Source organism: Raphanus sativus, chromosome 4 (assembly GCF_000801105.2).
Source record: "Raphanus sativus cultivar WK10039 chromosome 4, ASM80110v3, whole genome shotgun sequence".
Taxonomy (NCBI): domain Eukaryota; kingdom Viridiplantae; phylum Streptophyta; class Magnoliopsida; order Brassicales; family Brassicaceae; genus Raphanus; species Raphanus sativus.
The window spans coordinates 42,696,186-42,723,440 of NC_079514.1; the positions used below are offsets into that span (position 1 = coordinate 42,696,186).

At 33.4% G+C, this 27,255-nt stretch overlaps 5 protein-coding genes and 1 long non-coding RNA gene across 6 annotated transcripts; 4 read left to right on the forward strand and 2 right to left on the reverse strand.

The window, feature by feature from the left end:
• Nucleotides 1–129: 129 nt before the first annotated feature.
• On the forward strand, nt 130–2,001 carry LOC108849342 (protein BCCIP homolog). The gene is made up of 7 exons (XM_018622886.2): nt 130–292; nt 404–548; nt 631–707; nt 781–1,281; nt 1,353–1,445; nt 1,524–1,580; nt 1,666–2,001. Exons 2-7 carry the CDS (start codon nt 404–406, stop codon nt 1,756–1,758), a joined length of 966 nt encoding a protein of 321 aa, XP_018478388.1. The 5' UTR covers nt 130–292; the 3' UTR covers nt 1,759–2,001.
• A 644-nt stretch (nt 2,002–2,645) lies between these two features.
• Nucleotides 2,646–4,836, forward strand: LOC108855878 (protoheme IX farnesyltransferase, mitochondrial). The gene is made up of 6 exons (XM_018629802.2): nt 2,646–3,109; nt 3,185–3,455; nt 3,547–3,680; nt 3,775–3,900; nt 4,154–4,257; nt 4,338–4,836. The coding sequence occupies exons 1-6, from the start codon at nt 2,817–2,819 to the stop codon at nt 4,676–4,678; spliced, it is 1,269 nt and encodes a 422-aa protein (XP_018485304.1). The 5' UTR covers nt 2,646–2,816; the 3' UTR covers nt 4,679–4,836.
• A 1,288-nt stretch (nt 4,837–6,124) lies between these two features.
• Nucleotides 6,125–8,321, forward strand: LOC108848881 (ribose-phosphate pyrophosphokinase 5, chloroplastic). Its single transcript, XM_018622333.2, has 9 exons — nt 6,125–6,297; nt 6,391–6,564; nt 6,662–6,910; nt 7,071–7,214; nt 7,311–7,478; nt 7,552–7,621; nt 7,706–7,787; nt 7,875–8,034; nt 8,126–8,321. Exons 1-9 carry the CDS (start codon nt 6,187–6,189, stop codon nt 8,162–8,164), a joined length of 1,197 nt encoding a protein of 398 aa, XP_018477835.1. The 5' UTR covers nt 6,125–6,186; the 3' UTR covers nt 8,165–8,321.
• A 2,598-nt stretch (nt 8,322–10,919) lies between these two features.
• LOC130510608 (uncharacterized) lies at nt 10,920–11,830 on the forward strand. The gene is made up of 2 exons (XR_008944295.1): nt 10,920–11,071; nt 11,243–11,830. It is a non-coding gene; the product is annotated as an uncharacterized LOC130510608 (long non-coding RNA).
• A 5,691-nt stretch (nt 11,831–17,521) lies between these two features.
• Nucleotides 17,522–18,122, reverse strand: LOC108853413 (putative RING-H2 finger protein ATL35). Its single transcript, XM_018626826.2, has one exon. The coding sequence runs from the start codon at nt 18,071–18,073 to the stop codon at nt 17,663–17,665; it is 411 nt and encodes a 136-aa protein (XP_018482328.1). The 5' UTR covers nt 18,074–18,122; the 3' UTR covers nt 17,522–17,662.
• A 7,111-nt stretch (nt 18,123–25,233) lies between these two features.
• On the reverse strand, nt 25,234–25,727 carry LOC108851068 (E3 ubiquitin-protein ligase EL5-like). The gene has a single exon (XM_018624496.2). It carries the CDS (start codon nt 25,706–25,708, stop codon nt 25,304–25,306), a length of 405 nt encoding a protein of 134 aa, XP_018479998.2. The 5' UTR covers nt 25,709–25,727; the 3' UTR covers nt 25,234–25,303.
• Nucleotides 25,728–27,255: the final 1,528 nt, after the last annotated feature.

The following is a 27,255-nucleotide window of genomic DNA, read 5'->3' on the forward strand; positions in this document are numbered from 1 at the left end:
TTAAACTCTATGGGCCTTACATTTCTCTGCTTTCACGTACACACCACAAACGAATGTCTTAATGGGCCTTTTTCAGTGTAGCCTAGGGTTTCTTTTCGGCTAAAACGACGCCGTTAGTATCTTCCTCCAACTTTCCTTCATAGTTCATCGAAATCGAACAAGGTTTTGGGTTTTTTTTTGTTTTTGTTTCAGAGACAGAGAGCTTAGGTCGTGTCCGTGTTTGGTCAGAAGGTCGAAACTTGAAGTATTTTTTAGCTACTGCTCACTGCTATATCATCAAGCGTTTTTCCAGGTCGGCTCTCTCTCTCTCTCTCGGGTTGTTTTCAAAATTTACAGTTCCTTCATCGAGTAGGTTTTATTGAATCAGTTAGTCTGAAAGTTCGTTAGCTGTGAATTTGAATAGATGCCTCGGAGACCATCGGGAGGAGGAAGAAGATTCATGAAGCATCAACCTTTAGCATTTTCACCGTTTATGCGGTCACTTTCTTTAGCTTCAAGGCGTAGTAAACAAGAGGACTCTCAACGCTCTGAAGAGCTGATGTCTTTTGGTGAGTAGTAGTAGCAGCATTAATCATTAAACTGAGAAGCAGAAACATTGTAATAACGAATCTTTCTGATTTTTTTTTATAGATGAAAGGCTCCCAACTTCATCTAAAAAGGAGAAAAAGGAAGAGCTTTCAGACTCCTCTGATGATGAAGACTCCCAGGTAAGAGATTGCTTAGTCTCTTCTGTTGTTGGAAAGCTCCCTTACTTTACTTATCTTTCTGAATCTTTTGAAGGGAGATGTACAAGCAGACTTTGAGTTCTTTGATCCTAAGACAACAGACTTCAACGGAGTCAAGATTCTTCTCAAAAACTATCTAGATGACAAGGAGTGGGATTTGAGCAGCTTTGTTGATTTGGTATTGGAACAGACTACAGTAGGAACCGTCGTGAAAGTAGCAGATGATGAGGACGAGTCTGTGTTTGCTGTCGTCTCTGCTCTCAACTTGGGAAGATACAAGGAGCACAAGTGCTTTAGAGAGGTGAAAGAGTTTCTTCTCCAAGTCTGTTCGGAGAAGAGTGCCGCTAGTGATCTCAAACTGTTGCTGGAGAAGAAGGCGCATGATGTTGGTATCTTGGTGTCTCAGAGAGTGATGAACCTTCCTCCGCAGCTTCTTCCTCCACTGTACGACGGGTTGTTTGATGAAGTCGAATGGGCTACGGAAGACGAGCCTACGGAGGAGCTTCGTGGCTCGTTCCGGTTCAAGTGGTATCTACTTGTCACCAAGATTTACAAAGTAAGTTTTAAGAAGTTGTTTTGTTCGAAAATTCGAATCCTCTTTCTCAGTGTGAATCTTTTGATGTGTAGCTGAAGAATCCTAAGCAGAGGAAGCCTCGTCGTGGTGAAGAAGAGGAAGAGGAAACAGTGTTCCTTAAGCCTGAAGATGAACTCTTTCTGCAGGTATAACTTAACTCTCTTACAGTACCTTACTCGAGTTTCTATGTACATTTTGTTTTAAATGATTTGCTTTTTTTGCAGCTGAGTTCTTGGTCTTTTACGTACCCTATGCGCTCACAGCTAGTGACTTCTGGAGAAGTAAGTTTCTCTCTTCAGACTACTATACACATGGTTCAATTGTTTCTAAAGATCTGTAATCACATTTGGGTTTTGATGGTTGCAGATGAAGAATTATCAGCTGATGGGACTAGTGATGGCTGTGGAAGCAAAAAGGATTCCCGAGTTCAGGCAGATGTTGAATTCTCTCATTGATTGAATGAACAATTGATGTGAACATCTTTGTCTACTTCTTGGAGAGTGTTCTAAGTTGGTCGTTTGTTTATTTGATTCACCGCCAGTTTTGATAGTGGTTTTTCCAGCATAGTTCTAATGTCCTGTTGTTTTATCCAGCAACCTTTTTTTTTACATGTCATTGGGAACTCTAGTTTCGTGTGTCTGAAGCGATGTCTTGTTAAACTCTCTATTAATGTTTTATAGCATTTCCAATTCACTTCTATAATTTTTTCAAAAAAGTAATAGAAGTATTTTAATTTTAATGTTTTCAAATGTTATTAGTTACAGAGGAAATAGTATTTTAATATTTAAAAAGTGCTTTTATATTTAAAAATAGGATTATCTTATTTTGGAGTGAACCAAATCTACATTTCATGTGCTTCTAATCTATCGTGTTGCTCTTCTCAACTGGTGTTAATTGCTTATGAGTTTTCGTTTGGTAAGCTCGTCTTTGAGAGCAGGGTTGTGCTTTCCTCTCCTGAAGTTATGTTTTACCTCCATACTTTTTGACATCCTTTTTCTTCTTTGCCTTTGTTAGCTTTATAAGTTTGTGTTATGTCTGTTTCATGGTTCTGGGTGGTATATGTTACCTCGCCAGCTCTTGACTCTGTTTAGGATATGCAAATCTGATGTGTAAATGCTGTTGGATCTAATATTAATCTATCAGATGACAAAAAAAAAAAAAGAAATCTACATTTTTTTTTTGTTCTTCAAGCTAAAATGGATGGATTTTAATAGAAAAGAAAGTTATGCTAACATGGGCTTAAGCCCATTCAAAACTGGACTAAAGCCCAGCCATTTATACTTCAAAATTAATTTTTATAGAATAAACCCTTCGATTCTCTGATAATATTCAACTAACCCTTAAAACAAATATCAAACATCACAATTAGGTCCCATCAACATTTCATCTCTCTCGTAGAAGTGAAGAGCCACCGTGACTCGAAAAATATCTGAAACCAAATCAATCTTTAGATGAACACGTATCCCTCGTCGTCGCTCTCTCTCAACGCCTAGTGGTTCGTTTTACCGACTAATAAGATGTGGCGAAGATCCGCCGTGTCTCGCTTCTCCTCCTCGAGGATCTCTCTGTCTTCTCCTTCTTCTTCTTCGTCGCCAAACCCTAGACTGATCCCTTGGTCCCGCGAACTATGCGCCGTCAACAGCTTCTCCCCCCAGCCTCCGATCTCCTCTGAACCAACCGCAAAGCTAGCGGACGGATCCGATCCCAATCGAGCTCTCACCACAGCCGCCACATCGAGAATCGCGGCCGCGGCTGGATTAGGTCAACACTACGCTCGTTGCTATTGGGAGCTTTCGAAAGCTAAACTCAGGTAAATCGAAAATTCATTTCAAAATTCTCTATTGATAAAAAAATAGATTCGTGCTGATTAATCGATCGTTTGCAGCATGCTCGTGGTTGCGACATCTGGCACTGGTTACATCCTCGGCACGGGGAACGCTGCGGTTGACTTAGCGGGGCTTTGTTACACGTGTGCTGGCACCATGATGACTGCTGCTTCTGCTAACTCCTTGAATCAGATTTTCGAGATAAGCAATGATGCTAAGATGAAGAGGACGATGAAAAGGCCGTTGCCTTCGGGACGTATCGGTGTTCCGCATGCTGTTGCGTTTGCTACTATCGCTGGTACTTCTGGTGCTTGCTTGTTGGCTAGTAAGGTGAGACCGCTTGTTTCTGTGGAGTTTATGTATAAGTGATGAAAGAGGTTATGAGTTTAATATATTTGCTTCTGCGACAAGGTTATTGCAGACTAATATGATGGCGGCTGGACTTGCATCTGCTAATCTTGTTCTTTACGCGTTTGTTTATACTCCGTTGAAGCAACTTCACCCTATCAATACTTGGGTTGGGGCTGTTGTTGGTGCCATCCCTCCTTTACTTGGGTAATCCTTTTCCTCTTCGTTTCTCTTAGTTCATGTATGTTTTTTTTTCTTAGGGTTTTGCTAATTTTTAATTTATGTTTTTTGGTGTGTTCAGGTGGGCTGCGGCTTCTGGTCAGATCTCACTCAACTCGTTGATTCTTCCAGCTGCTCTTTATTTTTGGCAGATTCCTCATTTTATGGCCCTTGCACACCTTTGCCGTAATGATTATGCAGCTGGAGGGTAAGGTTAATATGAACCATATGAGTTTTATACTAGATAGAATGTCTCCTTCCCATATACTAGATAGAGTGTTCTTGAAAGTGGTCAGCTCAACTGCATGATCTCATTGCTCTAAATAGTACTAGACAATAGAAACTCGATTTTTTTTGGTGGCTAGATAACGAGTTGTTTCTGGTAGAAACTAACATTTATGAACATTGCAACCTTGACCACCCAAGTTCTGATGTTGTGCCGTATAACCTTGTTGTTTCAGTTACAAGATGCTGTCGCTGTTTGATCCTTCAGGGAAGAGGATAGCAGCAGTGGCTCTTAGGAACTGCTTTTACATGGTCCCACTCGGTTTCATTGCCTATGACTGTGAGTCTTTTCTTCCTTGTGGATTCACCTTTTGTATGTTGATTAAGTGCTTTTCTGAACTTTCATTTTTGTGAACACAGGGGGTTTGACATCGAGCTGGTTTTGTCTCGAATCAACACTTCTCACAATGGCAATCGCTGCTACCGCTTTTTCATTCTACAGACACGGGACCATGGAGAAAGCGAGGAAGATGTTCCACGCCAGTCTTCTCTTCCTTCCTGTTTTCATGTCTGGTCTGCTTATACACCGCGTCTATGATGAGGAAAAACAACCAGTCCTAGAAGTAGCCGGTTTACCGAACTCTGTAACCGATGAAGTGAAATCTCACAGAAGAAAGAAACGTGCTGCACAGCCTCCTGTGGCTTATGCTTCTGCTGCACCATTTCCTTTCCTCCCAGCTCCTTCCTTCTATTCACCATAAAGCAAGCTCTTAAATTGTTGAGGATACACACATCACAAGTGATGAATATTGTGAAATTGTTTTTGAGTTACATCTTTGGTAATAAGGAAGTGGAGAGAACACATACTAGAGATTTATGTAATTTTGGATCCACAATATAATTTGTTTTTCAATGTTTATTTGTCATCAAAGGCTTTGAAAGCCTTAACCGAGTTTATAAAATGTGTTTGATAAAACATTTGATAGGTGTTCCCTCTTGCTATTGCTCACTCTCTCTTTCAGTGAATGCAGCTTGCCTTATCTTCCATGTGGTGGATGTGATACATCAAACAATATTTGTTTTTGTGGTCATTTGAACAGCTAGGTATGTGAAAATACAACAAAGTTGGAATCTTTATCATCTCAGTTCTGTGTTATATATTTGAAGTCATCTGCTTCTTCTTTTGTGAACATAATAATAACACTCTTGTTACTTTTACTTTTCAGGCAAACCTAATGAGATTGCTGAGTTTATTTTACCAGACTTGTGGATTTAAGTTGTCTGTCTCTTGTTACTTTTACTTTTACTTTTCAGGCAAACCTAATGAGATTGCTGAGTTGATTTTACCAGACTTGTGGATTTAAGTTGTCTGTCTCTTGATACAGTTTTTGTGGATTCAGGTCAGCTTTAGAGTTGTTGTTGGTCCTGGTATGAGCGTGTTCTCCACTACTGAAACAAGCGATTACAAGGAGATGGTGGATGCGCTTTCTCAACGCTGCTTCTTTCTCGAAATCTGGTCTACCGAACTCTGCATCCGGTGAAGTGAAAACTCAAAGAAGAAAGAAACGTGCTGCACAGCCTCCTGTGGCTTATGCTTCAGCTGCACCATTTCCTTTCCTCCCAGCTCCTTCCTTCTATTCTCCATAAAAGCAAGCTCTTGAATTATTGAGGATACACACATCACAAGCGAAGAATATTGTGAAATTGTTTTTTTGAGTTTGGTAATAAAGAAGTGGAGAGAACGCATACCACATGTTTTTGAATTTTGGCTCCACTCCACAATATATTTTATTTTGGTTTAGTCGAATGTTTCATTGTTTATTGACATCATCAAATGCTTTATCAAGTTTATTATGAGTTTGATCAAAACATTCGGTATATTGTTTAAACGAAAGCTGTGTCACATGATGCTTGATAGATGGTCCCTGTTGCTATTGCTCGTGTGCTCGGAAGCAGCTTGTTTATGTTCCAATCGGTTCGACCGATTATGAGTATTGGGCCTGCATAGCTTTACCGATTATGAGCATTGGGTCTGCAGAGGTTTACCGATTATAACAAACTTTATAGTCTCAAGAGTGTTTGGTTAAAAGATATAACGATACGGTTAGTTTTTTTTTTTTTTTGCCGTTACCGGTTAGTTAAAAAATAACACAAAGGTCATTTTCGTATCTCGCGGGTAGAAAAGAGGAACTGCTCTTCACTGTTTAGTGTTTACAAGACTTTTTCTAAAAAATAAAAACCCTAAAAATCTCTCAAATCGAAAATCAAAATGGCGTATCTTCTCCACGCTCAATCTTCACCTAGTTTACCGACGGCGAATCTCCGGCGATCTTCTCCTCTGATTCATCGTCCTCCTCCTACTTCCGTTCGTTTTCCTCTTGTAAGTCTCTCACTCTCACTCTCTCTCTCTATCAGTAGTTGTACAGTCGTCTTTGCTCTCGCATCTGATGAGAATCTTGTTCCGGCGAAACAGAGGTGTAAGGCGGTGGATTCGTACGGCGGGAACTCCGACGATTTGTATCTGCTTACAGGCGACACGGTTCCCGAGAGCGCTCTTCTCTCGAGGACGCGGTTGGAAGATGCGATTAACAAGAACTCTACGCGGCTCCGTATCTTCTCCGGCACTGCTAATCCTTCCTTGGCTCAGGTTCGCTTGAATTGCTGTGTGATTAGCTGATTCAACTTGAATTGCGAATTGGAGATTTGTTCAATCGTGGATCTTGGTGGTTGTTGTTGTACTACAGGAGATTTCATGCTATTTGGGACTGGAGCTAGGGAAAATCAAGATTAAACGGTTTGCTGATGGGGAGATCTATGTTCAGCTTCAAGAGAGTGTTAGGGGATGCGATGTGTTTCTTGTACAGCCTACGTGTCCACCTGCCAATGAGAACCTTATGGAACTGCTCGTTATGATTGATGCCTGTCGTAGAGCATCTGCCAAAACCATCACCGCTGTGATTCCTTACTTTGGCTATGCTCGAGCTGATAGGAAGGCAAGTCCTTTCTTTATTGTGAAACTGTTAGAATCTGCCTTTGGAAACTATAGGCATACTGGTAGCTTAGTTCTCATTCCTGTGGCTCCAATTAGTCTCTGGCTGATGACTAGCTAACAGAGGTTTTAATATGGTCCTTCTGTTCTGCATATTGTTTCAGACTCAGGGACGTGAATCTATTGCTGCCAAGCTTGTGGCTAATCTGATAACAGAGTCTGGTGCTGACCGTGTTCTTGCTTGTGACCTTCACTCTGGACAGTCTATGGGTTACTTTGATATTCCAGTTGACCATGTTTATGGCCAGGTAAAGAAGGCTTCCCATAAAGCATTGATTACTTTTTGTGGAAATGGATTTTCTTACGGTTCATTTTTCTTTGGGGTTGTTAATATTCATGAACAGCCTGTGATACTTGATTACCTGGCAAGCAAAGGCATATCCTCTGATGATTTGGTGGTTGTTTCGCCTGATGTTGGTGGAGTCGCAAGAGCTCGCGCTTTTGCCAAGAAGCTATCCGATGCTCCTTTAGCCATAGTTGACAAAAGACGTCATGGACACAATGTTGCCGAGGTAAAAAAAAAACGGTTGGCAAACACGTGTTAACCGAGGCTGGCTTTGACATGTAACAATCCGTTTCATGTAGGTGATGAACTTAATTGGGGATGTTAAAGGGAAAGTAGCTATAATGGTGGATGACATGATTGACACAGCCGGTGAGTTACGCAAGTCTCTAGCTGCGTATATATCTCACAAACATTCATTATTTTGCTAAGACACTCGTTGTTGTGTCGAATTAGGAACCATAAGCAAAGGTGCAGCTCTGTTACACCAAGAAGGAGCAAGAGAAGTCTACGCATGTACTACTCATGCCGTTTTCAGGTAAATACCATGTGAAATATTTGCCAAGTGTTGGAAGTATAAAGAGAGAGAAAATCTTATATAGTGATGCTTGGTATATGGAAACAGCCCTCCTGCAATCAGTAGACTATCGAGCGGTCTGTTCCAAGAGGTGATCATAACCAACACGATTCCACTGTCGGAGCAAAACTACTTTCCTCAGCTTACAGTTCTCTCAGTAGCAAACCTTCTCGCGGAGACCATATGGCGTGTTCATGATGATTGTTCTGTAAGTAAAACGAAACAAACATTGAGCTTCAAAATGAAATTTCTCAGAGAAGACATTGAGTCATAACTATAATTTTATTTGGATGTATCAGGGAGACATTGAGCCATTTTCGACACTGGGGATTGATTGACTGATACAACAATGGTCAAGAATCGACTCAACCGCTCTCAATAGTAATGGATTTCTGATCGTGTAAATGTTAGACATGTGTGATGTGTGTGTGTGAATGATTTTAGAGGAAACAACTTGTAAGATCACATTTTCTATTTTCCTTGCCTTTTCTCACTTTTAAATCCAGTCAAATGGATTTGCAGTTCGACTACATTTTCTCTAACTCAGTCATCAATTAGGAGCCTAGCACTTGTCCGAAAGAAGGTCATATCCTCGGGTCTCATCCAGCCTTACAGGACATTGGCCTATGGATGGGCTTTAATGAGATCGTCACTGGCCCATTTGATAGCCGCTGTGTTACACATGAATATATTGATTGAGGTATACAAACTAGTTCACTTTTTTTTTGAACGACTCAAATTGATTCACTATCATCCTACTTTTAAACAGAAAATCAAGATAACAAACTCTACGCCTTACCAAAGTTCCATCCAAGACTCCAAAAAACTATCACGGGTATTAGATAATCATGATAATAAAATTAACTCGACTCATCTATTCAAGTTTATTATTATTTTTTTGTCAAATTTTAGAAATTTATCTTTTTTATCTTAACATTTTTACCAAAAAAAAAGAAGTTTATAATACTCAGTTCTTTTGTTTGAAACCATGAGTTATAAAACACATCAACAAAAATATGGAATTAGATAAGTTTCTTTTTCATACATAGATATAATATTTAGATACTTAAACATGAAACAGGAAGTCAAAATTATTCACTATAAAAACCGAAAACATCACTTCGTAATATTTGTTTGCGCAGACCATATAGCTTGTTCATGATGATTTCTATGTAAGTAGGGGAAAATAAACACATTGCTTCAAAATGAGATTTCTTAGGGGAGCCAATATGAGTCTTAATTAACTATATTTTTGGATTTATCAGCGATAGGGCGGTACATTGAGCCATTGCCGACACTGGGGATTGATTGTCTAATGCAAGAATGGTAAAGAATCGACTCAGCATCTCTTGATAGTAATGGATTTCTGGATATGCACAACCTTTTTTGTGATTGTAAATGTTAAGACTTTGAGTGTGGATGTTTAAAAAGAAATTCGAAAATATTCGTTTACCAAAGTGATTAAAGCACGTAATAAACTAATATTCGTAAATATTTATAAATGCTAATGGTCACGTAATTAAAGACCACTGGTCACATAAACCTATTTAATTATTTCATATTCGATTTTAATTGTCATTGTGGATTTGTGCATACCTATTAAAAAATATTTAAAATTTTATATACTAAAAAAATAATTACTAATACATTTAATCACACTTTAACCAATAAAAAAATAGACTAAATGATATATGTAATATAACATATAAAGTAACAAAATTTTGTATTGAAAACAACACTTATTAGTAAGTTATTATAAAACGAAAATTATTTTACAGTGACAATAAAAGTGACACGGATGGAATATGTGTCAGTTTAACCTATATATATAAATCATAAAAATAAATGGTTGATACTCAAATATGTCATATTCTATAATAAAAAATTATTACCACATTTTTAGAAATATCTTTAAACATAACTTAAATAATTTTATCCGAAAATAACATAAATGGAAAATTTTCCAAAATTGCAATTGTAAAAGTAAAAATATATTCATATTTATAACTATATAAATCGTTAAATATATTTATAATATTTATATATTAAAAATAAAATTTTAAAATATACTGATAATAATGTTTATAACATATATATTATATATTTAAATTTATAATTGAATGATTATAGTTTAAGGCTTAATATTGAGACGGTATAAGTTAGTTATGGTTAGAGTTTATAGTTTAGTATAATGTAGTCTTTTTGTCTAATATGAGTTTTACTTGAGGCTCATTGTGTATTATTTTTGAAACTAAATTTTTTAATTGTTATCGATGAGATGTGCCCATGTGTTCTCTTTTCCTAATGATTTTTAATAGTTTTTAAAAACTTTTTGTTTATAGTTACCTCTAAAATATTATTAATTATGTGCTATATACTCTTTAACTAGCCTTATTATGGCAAGAATTTAACTGACTAACGCACAAGGATTCTATTGCATACAATATAATAATGACGATGCTTAATCTGCAACTAATTATCGATTGGCTTGGATGCAAAATTGTGAGTGTGTAAAACGTACATACTCTAATATTTTCCAGATTAAAAAAAAAAACGGAAACAATCTCAAATACTTAGCAAAAATGTAGTATTGCTGCATGTAGATGGAGTCGTGTCCTAATTTTCTTTTCAACTGGTTCAAATTGTGATTTGTAAGTATGAATATAATCAGTGGCGGAGCCATGTGGTTGTGAGGAGGGTCAGTTGACACACATGGCTTCTACAAATAAATGAGTTTAGTTTGTGTTTTCAATCTATATTGGCTGGAACATTTGGCAAAATCCTTTAGTTTGACCTCCATGACACCGGTTCAAACCTTAACTTTCACCCATGTTAATTTTTTTTTCAGTAATACTACATATCTATTTTAATAACTGATCCCTATGAGAGATGATGCTGGCTCCGCCACTGAATATAATGGCACGTGAAAACATGCATGTTGCATCCGTGAATGATAAGTTATTGACATTATTGTCATAGAAATACTGATACATCACTGGCAGTTTGGCACTCGCATTTATGAAGTTCATCCTAATATTATTAAGTGGTTGTGGTATGTACCAAAAACATTTAAGAACTACGTTTTATCTCCAAACTAATTGAACCAAAATCAAAGAGTTTTTTTCATTGCAGGTCACATTCTGTGTTTTTATTACACTGCAGGTCACAATGTGCTACTGAGGTACTTTCTAATGGTTGAAGACATGTTTGTCCTCTAAAAAGCTAAACTAAAGATGGGTATCTAGGTAATTAGCCATTTCTTTCTGGTTGGGCTGGTTAGGAGATTTGAATTTTGAAAATTGTCTCGTTTGGGGATTTGGATTATTTATTATTTGGGGTTTTTAATTACATGAGGCACGTCAAAAAAAAAATTCTGGATTGAAAATTTTTTTTTCATTTGTTTCGGTAAAAAACAGAGATTTTCCATTGGAGAGAGCAACGAATGATTCCGGCAGTTGACGTTTTAACGGCAGAGGCTGACGGAGAAGAAGATGTCACCGCAAAAGAAGTGAGGTGTTATCGGAGCACTGGTACACGACCATCTCCGCCGCAAGCGCCACCTCCGACCAACCAGCCGTTGTCTCCTTCACAAGCGGGCATTTTTCAATCGCGACAGACGACGGTGAGCTGATATCCTCTCTGTCCGTTTCCGAGCTCCTCCTCTGCGACCAGTCTGCAATTCATCATCACCAGCTGGTCAGTCTTTGCGCCCTCACGTCTCGTTTTCCTCCGCGTCTTCAAGCCGTGGTTCGTCAGGCTCCGTCGTGCCTTCTTCTGCGACCTCTCCTCCTCTGCAAGCGTCGGCGAATCAAATCGGAGCTCGATCCGATCTATCGCATCGAAGGGATACATTCCCAAACCAAGTGTTTTATATTTACACAACTGGTCCCTTAGCTTTCGACAGTTAACAATTTAGACCTAAAACTTCCAGATTTGCACAGTTGCTTTTCAATTTGGTCCCATAATTTAATCTCTACTTTATGCCGCTTAGTATGCAAATGCAATCTAATTTAAAATGAAAAGCAAAAAAACCAAAGAAAACATTATTATCGTTAAATAATAGCTATAGTATGAGAATTTTGTAAACTTATTTGTACATGAATTTATATACACAAATTTTTCAGTAGCCACATTATAAAAATCAACATCTACACTATTTAATTTGTGCAAAGCTCATATTTACACATGATAAATTCTTAGACCAATGATTAATGATTATGCAAAACATAAAAAGTTAACAAATAAAATTCGGTGTACGCATGATTAACATAATTTTAATGTACACATGAATAGCAGATAAGGTGAACATTTTTTTAAGAAAATTGTAAAGATTATTTTCCAAATGTACATAGCACTCATAATCATGATTATGGAGAAAAATAAAAAACTTAACAAATAAAATTTGGTGTAAGCATGTATAATATACTGTACACACGATCATGGTTGTACATTTAAATGTCATCCGAATGTACACACAAGTCGCGTTGTCCATATGTACAACAACTCAACAAGTCTCGTTGTCCATATGTACAACAACTCACATTACACCGGTGTATATTAATATGTTATCCATATATGTATGTATTTACTCTATATAAGTATATATTTGGTATATATATATATATTCGTATACATTCAAAACTAGCTTATTTGTTTAGTATGCCTATAGATTACATTGAATATATATTGAACTTGTTTATTTAATATGCATATCAGATGAGATAAAATTAAAATATTTGGTGTACGCATGATTAACATAATTTTAATGTGCACATAGATAGCATATAAGGTGAACATTTTTTAAGAAAATTGCAAAGATTATTTTCTAAATTTACATAGCACTCATAATCATGATTATGGAAAAAAAATAAAAAACTTAACAAATAAAATTTGGTGTAATCATATATAATATAATGTACACACAGTCATGGTTGTACATTTAAATGGCATCCGAATGTACACACAAGTTTCATTGTCCATATGTACAACAACTCACATGTACACCTGTGTATATTAATATGTTATCCATATATGCATGTATTTACTCTATATATTTACTCTATATAAATATATATTTGGTTTACATATATGTATGTGTTATCTCTATTTCTTATACATTCAAAACTAGCTTGTTTGTTTAGTATGCCTATAGATTACATTGAATATATATTGAACTTGTTTATTTAATATGCATATCACATGAGATAAAATTAAAATTTGGAAATTCATGTGTACATATATAAATTACATTGTCCACAAGTACAACTATTTCACGAAAAATGTTACTTGTACATCGGTTCATTTGTACATTTCACAAGTTATGATATCTAATGATTTTAGTGAATATATTTTTGAGAATTTTGTGAAGTTCATTTTGATAGTTTGGGTTTTATTTTGGTGTATATATAGCATTTGTTTGTTTTTTTCATATCACATAGGATAAAAATGCAAATTTAGAAATTTTGGGGTCAAAAATAAATGATGCAAAAGCTGAAGGACCAGACATGCAGAAACACTAAAGTTCTCCATCAAAACAGGGGTTAAATTGCATACTTTGAAGTCTGGGGATCAATTATATGGATGTATCTGCACATTAGAAAGTTTGGGACAAAATTAAATTAACCTAAATACTCAAGGACTAAACGATAAAATAGGGGAGATTTGACCATTGTTGCTTGAGCTTTCTCTCTGCGATTGTTGATGATGACGACGAGTGTAGCGGCTCAGGCAAAGAAGCTCGCCGTGGTTAGGGTCACCTGCGTTCGAAATCGTGACTATCACATTCGCGACGGAGAGTTTTGCCGTTGTTGACGGCGGAGCCACGGAGGTGGAGATAACGAAGAAGATGGCGACGGTTAGGAGCTTCGGAGGTTCGACGGCGGAGTTAGAACGGTCAGCGTTAGAAGCTTACAGTGACTTAATAATCTCTGAATCTATCTTCATACCTTGCATTTCTGTAATGGAAATTAAAGAAGGAAGGGAGAGAGAGAGAGATACGTCACTTTACAAGTTGATGGCAAGTTTAGTTAGGTGAATATTTTAAAAGACGTAACTAGATTAGTTAGAAAAAAAAGGAATATGTAAGAGAAAGTGTCCTAGTAGTAAAAAGTGACTTAGAGTGAAATTAAAAAGATGAAATGTGACTCATAGTGTAAATGTTTCAAAATCAAATTACTCTATACAAATCTAAAAAGAAAACAAAACACAACACAACCGAGAAGTGAACAAAATAAATATTCATCAGTTAACTTATGTTTGATATCGATGAACTGCCTACAAAATTTCCATAAAACATTTTTATGTCATCAACAACTATGTAATACTAATTAACAAAACGGTATAATAATTATACAGGTCAGTAATCTGAATCATATAAGTGTACATAATAACAAATGACTTTTCCTTTGCGCTTGGTTTTTTCAAAGCAGTATTTTTAAAAATAAAAGTTTATACATTTTTACACCCAAAAAGAAGAAATAATACCTAGTTTTCTGATTAAAAAATAGACGACGTTTTCTAGTAATACTGACACCGTTTCTTCCTGCTCAACAGACTACATCTGAAGTCAGCTTAAACCATGACTAAAGGGTGCGACAAAAAATGACACTTGAACAGAAAATAGAGTAATAGGTTCTCAATAGAGCTATATATAAATCATAGTCCAAACTACTAAGTTAGGGTAAGTGAAAGAAAATTGTCAAAGACTTTTAACAATTATACACCAAAAACAAAAAAGTAACACACATCTAAGACTATAAGCATTTATATAATCAGTCTGTATAGTTTTATATAGAAACTCCCCAATTTTATATATGTTAAGAAAGTACAAAGATTCCCACATTACTAATTAGACTATTGCAACTTTGGTCTTATACAAATGTTTATTGTTCGCCAAACCAATATTTGAAAGACTAAAGCCACTTGTAGGAGATTTGCCAACTTTATTCCATGGTGGGTCAGATAATGGTAATTGGTAGGTAAGAAAATCGTAAAGTGGCGATTGGCAAAGGAAACAAAATTATCAGAGGTGTTTACCTGTAAATAAAAACATTAATGAGTACTAATTAACAATGTCATTCTTTTACGTTATTGGGTGACGAAGTTTGGTAGATTTTGGGGTATCAAATTCTAAATTAGATATTGCGTTGATATTAGTGTAAAACTACATTAATTAGATGCTTTTTTTTTGAAACAATACATTAACTGGATGCTAATTTTGAAAACTTATACTATTATCTAGAGTGTACGTACGAGTATATGGTATACTGCTATCATACAGCGAAACATGTAATTTTATTTACTAAAAATTGTTTTTAGATACCCATAACAAATCAAATTAATTTCTTCACAAATGTAGATGCTTCTCCCCGGACTACATAATAACATTATTTGGGGATTAAAATCCTAATTTCAGGTTGTATATATTCTTAGGGGTGTATTGAACTGTGGATTTTAAAAGTTTAAATGGATTTGAGAAAAATAGAGTTTGAAGAGATTTGGACTAAATCTAAGTTTATATGGGAAGGATTTAGGAAAAGAAAAAAAAAAGATTTGGATGAGATTTTCTCTTAAATTTTAGAGTGCTTTAGATCATTTGATATAAGTAATTTATTTTGTTCAATTATTTAACGTGAAGTAGGGATTAGTAATCATTTCTTCTTCCAATCAAAATCGTTTATGCTTTTTCCAGAAAACAAAACACTTGTATAGAATAATCCATAAAACACCAATCGACTAATGCATGTATCCTATCCTCAGTTTTGTTATTCTCTTTCCATGCTTTTCTTTTTCTTTTTGAAGGAAATTCTGTTTCCATGTTACTGATCTTATATATAAAGGATATTTGTATACCTATCTAACCCTGATTAACTAAACAAAAAACGCATCATATTTATTTATTTATTTGTCTAAGAACAGCCCATAAAGATATCAACAAGATATATATTCAATCTCTAAAGATAACAGCAGAGAACTTTCAAGTGTATATCCTCATATCCCTTTGTCCCTTGGTTAGTACGTTTGACATTTTCTTCCTTTAGAAATAATAGTCATTCTTCCTCAGTTTTCTTTTACTCATCGATGATTGTTATTTTTACGGTGGGTAACATATACAACTTTCTTTCACATATACATGATAACAATCAACGCTATCACACATATAATTATTTGGAGCTAGAGTAACATGTACGGCTGCACTTCTTTCACATATACAGAATACTCATTGTTCCTCATACTCAAGCTTTTGAGACTTAAATCAATGTGTTTCGAGAATCATGGTGAGGAATCAACGAACGGCAGTAGCTTCATCGTCACTTTTGTACTCGTGAAAGAAGTGCGGAGACGTCGTAGAGATTCAAGTCAACAGAGACGTGTAGAGAGGGAAATATTCTGGTGTAGATACTGGTTTTGGAGAGTCGGTGGTGGAGGCGTATGGATCATCGTTTTTCTTTTGCCGATTATTTATATTTGATTTTGGGTATTTCCAAATAACAGGTATAGAGCTGTGATTTGTATTACGTTAGTTTTCACTGGAATTGATGATAGAATTTGTCTCAAATCTTTTTAGTAGTTTTTTCTTTTCAAAATTGTTTGTCTTTCAATAACAGTGGATTTGATTTAGTTTTTATAAATTGTTAATTGAATAACACTGAATTGCAAATGATTTGTGGTGACTTTATATAAATGTCATATTCAATAACACACGATTTGAAAGAAAAAATAAAAATCATTAGTTGAATAACAGTGGATTTTAAAACAATTCTAAAACACTTTAAAATTCACAGTTCAATACATCCCCCTTAATCACTTGGCGATTCTAAAGCAAATACTGGGGTTGCAAAACATGTATATATATATATTAAGATATAAACTTAGAAGTTTTTGAAGATGCAGTTGTCTGAAATGTTTCTTTATAAGTTTGTGAAATAGTACATAAAATGATATAAAAGGTGATACATGAAACTGAGCTATAAAATTGTTAAAAAGAAACGTGTATACTACTATAATGTGCGAGTGTTAGTTGAGTATGAAAAAAAAACGAGGTTTGTTTAAAAATAAAATGATGTTTTATGTAAATATAATTCAATTTTTATAAAGAAAAAAATTTCCATAAAAAGAAGGAAAACAATTGCCTTATATGATTGTGGAAATTTAAAATAAACATTTATGTTTAATTGTTGCGTAGGAGAACATTGTCTTATGAATAAAATGGACCTTTGAGAAAGAAAGCTTAAATTGTGTGCTTGTAGCGTCCGTTGCGAAATAGTGTGATTGAATGTGCCGTTGTTTAATTGATGTGGTGTTTATACGTGATGTATGATAGCATAGTTTGAAGATGTGGACATTTGAAGTTAAAATTTGGAAGTAGTTTTAGAGTTTACCTTAAAGTTAAGGTTAGGTTATTATGACTAATTTTAGGCTCTAAAGTACGCTCAAGATTTATTATTTTGAATAATTCAAGTTATACATAAGACCGATAATTCAAAAGAATTGGTGTTGGTTTATATGTTTGCAAATAAGCTGTTTTTTGAGTTCTAATGAATTCGGAAGAGTTAGAGCAGTAGGTCCAAGAAAATAGGAAACAAATCTTATTAAAAAGAAACTGTATATTTTTGTTTGTCCCAGCACTTTAAATTCTTGTTTCATATGCTATTTTAGTTTTGTCGCCAACCGATAATATATGGTCCAAATTCGAAAGAACTTTTGTTTTTTTCTTTTATGAATGCGACAAGTACGTACAGAGATTACATTGGTTACAGATTACGTAATCACGTACTTCTGTATTTAAACTTAGTTTAAGTCTTAGTTAATTATAAAGTATAATGATAGCGAAAGAGCTAAAGTTCCTTGGTGAACAACTCTATCACGCCGGGAGAGACAAATAATGCAACCAGAGGATACTCCGGCGGCCTTGGCGGGATCTGAGCTCTGCACTGAGGACACGTGGACTGTTTCTCCAGCCAAGGATCGATGCACTCGACGTGGAAACAGTGGCCGCACGCCGTTAACCGCCTCATCTTCTCTCCCTCCGCCGCGTCTTGGAGACAAATGGGACAGTACGGTTGCGCCGTCTTCTTCCACCATCTCCGGCGGTGGCGAACGGTGAATGTACGGTAGCGTCGCCAAGGGCGACTCACGAGGAAGGAAGCGAGTCTTAGGAAGAGACGAATAGAGAAGAGGGAGAGGGAGACGATAATGACGGTTTTAGCGATCAACTGAGAGAAACTAATCACAGATTCAGCAAACATTCCTGAGAAAACGTTACTGAAGATTTTGGCACAAAACGAAGCTATGGTTGTGTAGACATGTATATAAGAGGTTTTATGATTAAATGGACGGTCTCGATTTAAAATCTTGGACTTAACTAACGGTGAATATCTAATCTGCTGTGTATTTCTCATGCACGTAGAAGCATTTCCAAATTTACTTTATTTTTACTCAAAATAGAATTTTAAATGAAATATTTTTTTTTTTAATTCTACTAGGACTACTCTAAGAATAATGTAATGATTTTGTTTTTACTAATTATTCTATTTTCACACCAATATAAAGCAGAGTTGGAGTGAAACTTAACTACACTATAGAATTATTCAATTTTAAAAGAAAAAATAAAATAATACATTAATAATGTTTTAACCCAAATTGTACTATAAAATTTGCCGATTTTGTGATGGCTATACGAGAGAGAAGTTTGGGGCATGTGCAGCGGTGAAACTCTCTTGGTTTCTCAATAAATATTAAAAATTTGAAACCAATCAATACTTCAAAAGTGGCAAAACTGTATTGGACAAACGCTTCTTGGAGAAATGTTTCAGCTTCTCTTTCCTCCCTATTTTGCTTTTTTATTTTCTTTTAATTGTTTGTTTATGAGAAACTTGTTATGAGTTTTACCACTGCAGATGGCCTTTGCTTCATTTTTTTTCGTCGAGTGAAGCTGCGGTTAGCTTAGATTAATTAATATATTATTTCTTTTATAACCGTGAGGATTTCAAATTTTTTTAAAGTCCAAATACTAATTCTACGAAGTCCATTTTATTTCGCATATTTTTGCCATTTAAAAAAGTTCGGATGGTCAAAACAAAAAAAACTCAAACCCAAGACGGTATTTACAGCCGTGAGTCTTTTATCAATATGCCAAAGCGTTTTGGTTAATAATATACTAATTTACATAACTAGTTTTCTAGTATTTAATAATAAAAATCTGGTGCAACAAACCCCTCCTCAAAAATAATATAAATAAGAAACCCACTAACACATTTAAGTATTTAACGTAGTCTATTTTCCTACTTTGTACAAAATTACTACCTCCAAAGCAAAGTAACAAACTAAAGTCTTTTTCTGCACATAGAACGTTTTCAGGGAGGTGGGTTATGAAATATGACTAGCTCAAGCTAGTAGAATCAGGCCAAGTCTATTCAAATCTGGGCCCAGCTAATAGTTATAAATTTAAACAAACAGGTCAAGTGCTTGCCACAAAAAGAGGCATATAGATAAGACCAAAAGCATGACCATCTTTCAAAGCGATGGGAGCTGATATCTTGTTTAGGCTGAGGAAGAATGAATGGTGAGGATGTCTAAAGAAGAGAAAATCAGAGTGTTAAGAGGAAGAACTCAGTCCTATGTTTCAGCAGGTTATCCTTTTTGGTTGCAGGATGTCTTTGAAAATGAGAAACGTTTGGCCTCTCTTTAACTTGTAATTGGTACCCTAAAGAATTATTTTTGGTATACTAGGGTTTGGAAGTGTTAGCTTGACTGATTTGTAGACTTGGATTAAGTAGTAGCTTTGAAATTGGCCTCTTTGTAAAAAGATGTTGGTTGTATGTTTAACATTTATGGTGAATGAAATATTCAGATGAAAAAAAGAAAAAGATAAGAAATTAGATGGGTTTCTGACCATTAATTTCAAGACACAGTTGTGAAGGAGCATTCTCAGAATCATATCTAGGTAATTCTTGTCTATATCTCTCCAGTAACTATCAATCTTAATAGCACAAAGACTCCAAGGCATTGCGTAATTCGGTATCGGTGGATTCTATTGTGTTATCCAAATAGCTCCATGTGTACAAAGCCAGATCTCTCTTTCCATTATGGTTTGATTCATCATCATGGCTTCTACTTCATCATAAAGGATTTTCCAAGAGAAGGTGCTTGAGTTTGTCAAGTCTATGTGAAGTGTGAACGTCCATAAAGACAAAAAGATTTATTTTAAACTGAACTTTATCTGTCATATTTTTTCACGACTATGTAACAATGCGTATTATATCATGAATGGAACATAAATTCAAAAAAAAAATTAACTTTGAAAATCATGCTTAAATGTATGTTGATCATAATCAACCGGCTGACTAAACATATGGGACATCATCGTTTAAAACAATGTTGTTTAATTAAAAATAAATATACGTTTTACTAGTCTTTGGAATCGACATGCGCAAAAAGAACTCAAACAAAAACATTTAATCAGTCAACCAGATCAGTTTAAAGACAATAGATGGGGTTTAATGAGATTGTCACTTGCCCATTTGAGAGTCACGAGTGAGTTTTGCCATCTCTACACTGCAAGAAGCTACCATCGTCGTCGTGGATGCCAGTGGAAATCCAAACACTTTATATTGTCTTTTGCATCATGATACGCTTCGGTGAGATAAATAAATTTTACAATGAGCGAATATATTACTTAATAAATAATCATCACAACAAAAAATATAGAGAATGGTTTGGGTTTTACGATTACATGAGCATCAGAACTGTCTCTGAGTGCATATTCTCCTCTCCGGTCAAGTAGTTCACTCTCATCCGACTTAACCTTAGAGGCTTAAAATCAAGATAACAAACTCTATGCCTAACCAAGTTCCATCCAAGACTCCAAAAAATATCACGGGCTACATGATGATAAATCAACTTGAAACTATCCAAGCTACTTTTTTCAGATTTTAGAAATCTATCTACAAACTCCATAAAATCGCAAACGTAATCGTCGAAATGAAGGAGACAACCAAATTGATTTAATACTCTCTTTTTTTGATACCATGAGTTTTAAATGATTTATTCCGGAAAACTAAAAACATCAACAAAAATATGGAATGAGATAAGTTTTTTTTTTCATACATACATAATCTTTAAAATTTAAATTCTTCATGAAACATCAAGGCCAAATTATTCATTGCAAAACCCGAAAACATCACCTCGTAAACGCCAATGGCAATTGTCCCTAGCGTTGAGAGCTAATCCATAATCTAAATCTGCAGACAGCTCCACATGTAATCAATAGTAGTAACAAAACAATGCAAATACTTCTGATTGCGAAGAACCATTGTGATGATCTACTTTTTTTAACACGCAATATGTTCGGATCGTTCTTGTCCCAACAACATAAATAGTACTTGGTTATACAAATATATGTATAAATCTATACTTATTTATATATAATCAATATAGGTATACATGCTTCATTGTAATATGTATCTTTCTGCTGATTTTACGTGATCCATCTTCGTGACAAAAAAAAACGTGATCCATCTTTTCACTATATAAAGGATGTATCTTTCCGTATGTTTTCTGTTAATGGTAGTAGTGTAGCTACGAGTATATATTAGTAAAGATGTGCTAGCCTACTTCTAATAATGATAACACTAGATTTTAACCTGCGCTTTGAAAAACACAGGATTATATCTTTTGTAATTTTTTTTATCTTTTTCTATGTTATTATTTGAAAATCATTGTTACTATTTTATATTTACATGAAGAAACTATGATGCGTTTGGTATATGTTGACATTAGTTTTATTTGTATTAGGTTCCACTAACGTCACATAAACGCAAGAGTGCAGACCATTTTGTTATTTTATAATAAGTATTTTCAACAACAAATGCTATTATCAAAAATAGTTTAACAATAAACAATGATATAATTAAAATATTTGATTGTCATATTGTTTTGTTGTTTTTGATAAAAATAATAATAATATAATGAGACATGATATATTGTTACAATCATTTAGAAAGAAAAAATATATTGGAAAAAAATAATAGGCACATTAAAATGTAATTAAATACAAAAATGTATATAATAATATAAATAGAAGTCATTATATAGCTACATGTATTTATATATTGTAAACAAAATCAATACAATTTAAAAATATATAAATACAATGGGCCACTTTAAATACAGAGAAATAAATACCTGTTTTTAATAACAGAAATTAATACTCACACCAATAAATAACTCAAAAACATTAGGATCTAATCCTATTAGGGATTATGCTTTAAAATCGTGGGATTGTTTTATAATTGTAAAATATTATATTTGATAAAACTGTAATATAGACTTATTTAATGTTAATATTTGTGTACTTATTTTTATGTTCTTACTTACAACATGCACAAAATAAAAATCAAATATAAAAAAATTTCTTTGAAAATGAGTTATTATAAATGTAATTTTGAGTATTATATAGTTATAGAATTTTATCTTCTCGATTTTAATTTCTAGATAGAAATTAGAGTTATACTTTATGTTTTATCCCGTGATATAATGCATGATAATATACCAATAACTTGCTATATTTTAGTTTTAATGAAATATTCATTGTAAGTTCAATATATATTAGGTCCAATTAACATATTTTATATTTTTCTGAATACTATATGTTTTATTGATAAGTTTAGTTCTAATGCTTTAAATTTTAATTTTAATTTAAATAGCTAATCTAATTTAAATAGCTAATCTATTTTAATTTAAATAGCTAATCTATTGTAAATAGAAACAGTTGTTTTTTTGTCACGATAATAGAAACAGTAGATACAAAGTTTTGTTTTGAAAAAAGATACAAATTTTATTTCCATTTACATAATTACGTTTAATTTTTGAGTCAATTACATGTGGCATATTTTGTTAACCTGATTAAACAAAAGTGGAAGGACCTAAGACGTTTTCTTGTTTCATGGTCCAAATTAATTATCAAATAATTTTGGAAACTACACTGAATCATGAATATTATTATATGAATCTATCACGTTTGAAATTTATTGTTATATTACTATTGCATTTTCCAAAAGATTATAATCTCCACAAAATATGGTAAACATTTATGTAAATAAATAATTAAAATTGTTAACTAAAATAAAGGAGTGGCATTCCAATGTAATTATCTCTAAAAATTAAGGACAGAATCCTATGAGGGATTCTGCTTTAATAGTATAGATATACCCCCAAAATATTAGAGACCATCACTGATGTTGCTGTTTCTTCAACTAAATACTAATATTATTTATTGACTCAAAAACAAAATTACGAGTGTGGAAACATGCGTACCCTAATATCTATACTATTAAAAGAGAAGCATTCTTAAAAAATCTACTTATACAAAGTTGTTGCACCCTTTCACTAGACTTAATTTTTTTCTGGTCCTACAATTAATTATTTTAATTATACACAACTAATAACTCTAACCACCTATATATCCTTTTGTGTTACCATAATTAAAGAAAACCCCCTAATATCGTGGGATTGCAATCATTATGGTGTGTGTGGGATATTAATATCATTAAGATCACAATCATATTTAAGCTAAAGTAACATTTTATATTCTGTAGATCTATTAATAATATCAATAAATATATTATATTATGACATCTTACATTATATAATTTCAATTATTTACAAAATCAATTTTGATAAAAACATTTTTGCAAATCATATGTTAAAAATAATATGTATTATCAACTTATTTTATAAAATGTTATTACAATAAAAATATTAAGAAAGATTAAAACTATTAAAAATCTTACAAATATGTTCTATTGAATTAGTTAAAAAAATCTACCAAGTAAATCTTAAACCATATAAATTTAAAAATTATAATTCTTATAAAATACACAAAATATAATGAGAGTAGGTTTGGGTATTCGGGTATTTGGATCGGTTCATTTCTATTCTGGTTCTTTGGGTCCTAAACATTTGCACCCAAATAGTTTTTTGATTTTATTTTTGATTTGGGTTTAGGTAGGTTCCTTTCATGTTCAGATCGGTTTGGAATCATAATTCAAATACATGTAAAATACATATAATATTTAAATATGTAGCAGGTCTATGAAGGTTCAAATTTTAAGTTCTGAAAAAGATTAGAAGTAACCGAAAACCAGAAAAATTTATCTAAAACTTGAAAAATATTTGAAAATCCAACAAATACCCAAAATATATTCAAGTACCCGAAAAAGATCTGAAATACTTCCTGAGAAACCGAAAGTACTTAAACTTTTAGCTGAATACCCGGAAATATTATTTTAAAAAATCTGAAATTTTACCTTAAACTTTACAGTATAAATGAAAACTCAAAATACTAATTCATATCAAACTTTGTAACATAATATTATACAACAATCTCAAAATACAAATTCATATATAATTTTAAACGGATTCTCTTCATCGAAATAATACGATTTTGTAACATAGTAATGTACAACAATCCCAAAATACTAATTCACATCAAACTTTGTCTATAATACAAAAAACTGTGCATTCGGATCATGGTCTACATCCCGCAAGTACACTAAATATGACTGGGTCTTAGGCAGGATCCAAACCCGAACAGAGACCCGTGGGTCCAAAAAAATATCCAATATATAGGTAATTTTCCTTAGACCTTAACCCAAACAAAACTTATATTTCCCGGTTAATTTCAGTTGAATTTCTTTGATCTCCATAAAATTACTGTATCATATCTAATAATGTGTTACATAAATATGAACATACAAATTTTCAAATAAGGTAATTCATAAATTATATATTTTAACAAATTCTCTGTTTTGATATCATACATAATTTGTAACATAATATTGTACAATTCCAAGATAGTAATTCATATCAATTATTTATATAATCCAAAAAACCCCGCGCTTTTGAAGCGCGGGTCAAAATCTAGTTTTTAAGAATTAAAATAAAACACATTCCTGACGTAAGAATATTAAATACTTATAAACAGTTACTATATTCTAAATGATTTTCTGGGTCAAACTATTCCAAATAATTTAACATGACAACGTTAGACTAAACCTAAGCAATCTCAAATTCTTTTAAAATTATTGTTTCATATGCAATTTTTGTATTATGGCCAACCAATATAGTATTGGTAAAAATTCCAAAAAAACTTTTGCCTTTTTTTCTGAGTTCGACAACAAAGAATGCACTGATTATGATTATGCAACCACGTCATCATGATTAATCCGAAATTCTTAGGATGGAGTTCTTAGTGGAAGTTAAGAAACTGTTTCTTAACTTTTAAATAAAAAAGTTAAGAACTGATTTTTAAAATCTTTATTTAAAAACCAGTTCTTAGTTTTTTTAGTTAAAAATTAAGAAACAGTTTTTTAACTTCCGCTAAGAACTCCAAATCTAAGAACTCCGGGATAATCATGCTCTAATCTTATTACAAACTCACTTTAAGTCTTAGTTAATAAAGTTGTGGGAAGTTAAAGTTACTTGGTAAACAACTCGATCACGCCGGGAGGAACAACTAAAGCAATTAAAGGATACTCCGGCGGCACCGGCGGAATCTGAGCTCTGCACTCAGGACACGTCGACCGTTCCTCCAGCCATGGATCGATGCACTCGGCGTGGAAACAGTGTCCGCACGCCGCTAATCGCCTCATCTTCTCTCCCTCCGACGCATCTTGGAGACAAATAGAACAGTACGGTTCCACCGTTATCTTCCTCCATCTCCGGCGGTGGCGAATGGTGAATGTACGGTAACGGCGCCAGGGACGGGTCACGAGGAAGGAAGCGAGTCTAAGGAAGAGACGGAGAGAGAAGACGGAGAGGGAGACGATGATGAAGGATTTGGTAATGAACTGAGAGAGACTAATTAAAGATTCTGCAAACATTCTTGAGAAAAGTTGAAGTTTTCCCCGAGAAGATGTTGGCATAGCTCTCTGTTTAGTGTGTGTATATATAGGGTTTATCATGGTGAAATAGACGGTCTTGTATCTTGATATAACCTTTGGATTGAACGGTGACGATCTAATATGATGTGTAGTTTTCATGTACGTACTACTTACTAATCGCCAAGCTGTACTATAAAAATTCGTCAGCTTCGATCGAATACTTCTAGAATTCGACTTAGGTAATTATCAAATATAATAATATCAAATGGGTTTACACTATATTATAGTCGAGTCCATATTTATTTAAATAATGGCTATGTACTAGGTTTATAGCTTATATAATTAGTTTATTAAGCTCGTTTATAATTTTTTAATAATAAAAATCTGGTGCAACAAACCATCCGCAAAAATATAAATAAGAAACCCTCCCTCAGCACATTTTACGTAGTTTATTTTCCCACTTACTACCTTGACAACAAAGTAAGTAGCGTTATGGGATATTAGTCATATGACCAATAGCTAACACTTTTAGTTAACACGATTAAAGTAAATAAGAAATCTTATGTTCTCTACTTCTCTGCACATAAAACGATTTGTTCAATTATTTAGCGTTATGGGATATGACCAATGGCTAACACGATCAGACCAAGTCTATTCATATTTGGGCCCAACTAATAAATATCTATATTATTAAAATAGAAAAACATTTAGAAAATACTTCTAAGTTTTTTAATTATTTACATTCTTATGCCACTGAAAATTAAATTAAGTTTTCTATTTTAATGTTTGTCTTTTTCAGTTGAATTAATTTGTTGTCCTATGATAAACTAAATTATCTATTTTAATGTTTGTCTTTTTCGTTAAATTAATGTGTTGTCCTAATATAAAATTTAATTTTCCTTCTTTATTAAATCAATTTCAAAATTATCTATAGTTTTATTAATGCTATCTTTTCAGTTTAATAAATATATTTCCTAATTCTAAATTTACCACATTTAATGATAATAAAAAAATCACATATGGTATAATAGGAAAATTATTGTGTCATCACTTACGTGTGATTCTGCAACTACATGCTATAAATACTATACATGATTTGCAATCGTGTATTAACATAACATTTCGCTTTTGACATGTATACTAATATAACAATCGTGTACTAATCTCATATATATATATATATATATAATACCATTAGTACAAAGAAAAAAAATTAACATGAAAGAATTAAACAGTCACGGATTAAGCTCTAGAAATAAACAACAACAGCGATAAATTATTTTATAACAAATTTATTTTAGTAGAAATTATATTTCCAAATATGTTTATATATTTTATGTATTTATAAATTTATTTTATTTGGGATGTTAAGATTTTGGAATTGGAAAAAATTATGACCCCCTCTATATTATTTTAATTAAGAAATTTAAATTTTTATCAGAATATTTTATTAAGCTTTTAATTTTAATTTTTATTATAACTGCAAAAAATAATTTTCAATCTGGATTTATGTGTAAATATTACAAATTCATCATTTAATATAAATA

Coding starts and splice junctions, on each gene's coding strand:
- LOC108848881 (XM_018622333.2), top strand. CDS start 6,187: ATGGCGTATCTTCTCCACGCTCAATCTTCACCTAGTTTACCGACGGCG. Junction 7,479..7,551: donor ATGGACACAATGTTGCCGAG/GTAAAAAAAAAA, acceptor CGTTTCATGTAG/GTGATGAACTTAATTGGGGA. Junction 7,788..7,874: donor ACTACTCATGCCGTTTTCAG/GTAAATACCATG, acceptor ATATGGAAACAG/CCCTCCTGCAATCAGTAGAC.
- LOC108853413 (XM_018626826.2), bottom strand. CDS start 18,073: ATGTTTGCTGAATCTGTGATTAGTTTCTCTCAGTTGATCGCTAAAACC.
- LOC108849342 (XM_018622886.2), top strand. CDS start 404: ATGCCTCGGAGACCATCGGGAGGAGGAAGAAGATTCATGAAGCATCAA. Junction 1,282..1,352: donor TTGTCACCAAGATTTACAAA/GTAAGTTTTAAG, acceptor TTTGATGTGTAG/CTGAAGAATCCTAAGCAGAG. Junction 1,446..1,523: donor AAGATGAACTCTTTCTGCAG/GTATAACTTAAC, acceptor CTTTTTTTGCAG/CTGAGTTCTTGGTCTTTTAC.
- LOC108855878 (XM_018629802.2), top strand. CDS start 2,817: ATGTGGCGAAGATCCGCCGTGTCTCGCTTCTCCTCCTCGAGGATCTCT. Junction 3,110..3,184: donor CTTTCGAAAGCTAAACTCAG/GTAAATCGAAAA, acceptor GATCGTTTGCAG/CATGCTCGTGGTTGCGACAT. Junction 4,258..4,337: donor CGGTTTCATTGCCTATGACT/GTGAGTCTTTTC, acceptor TTGTGAACACAG/GGGGTTTGACATCGAGCTGG.
- LOC108851068 (XM_018624496.2), bottom strand. CDS start 25,708: ATGTTTGCAGAATCTTTAATTAGTCTCTCTCAGTTCATTACCAAATCC.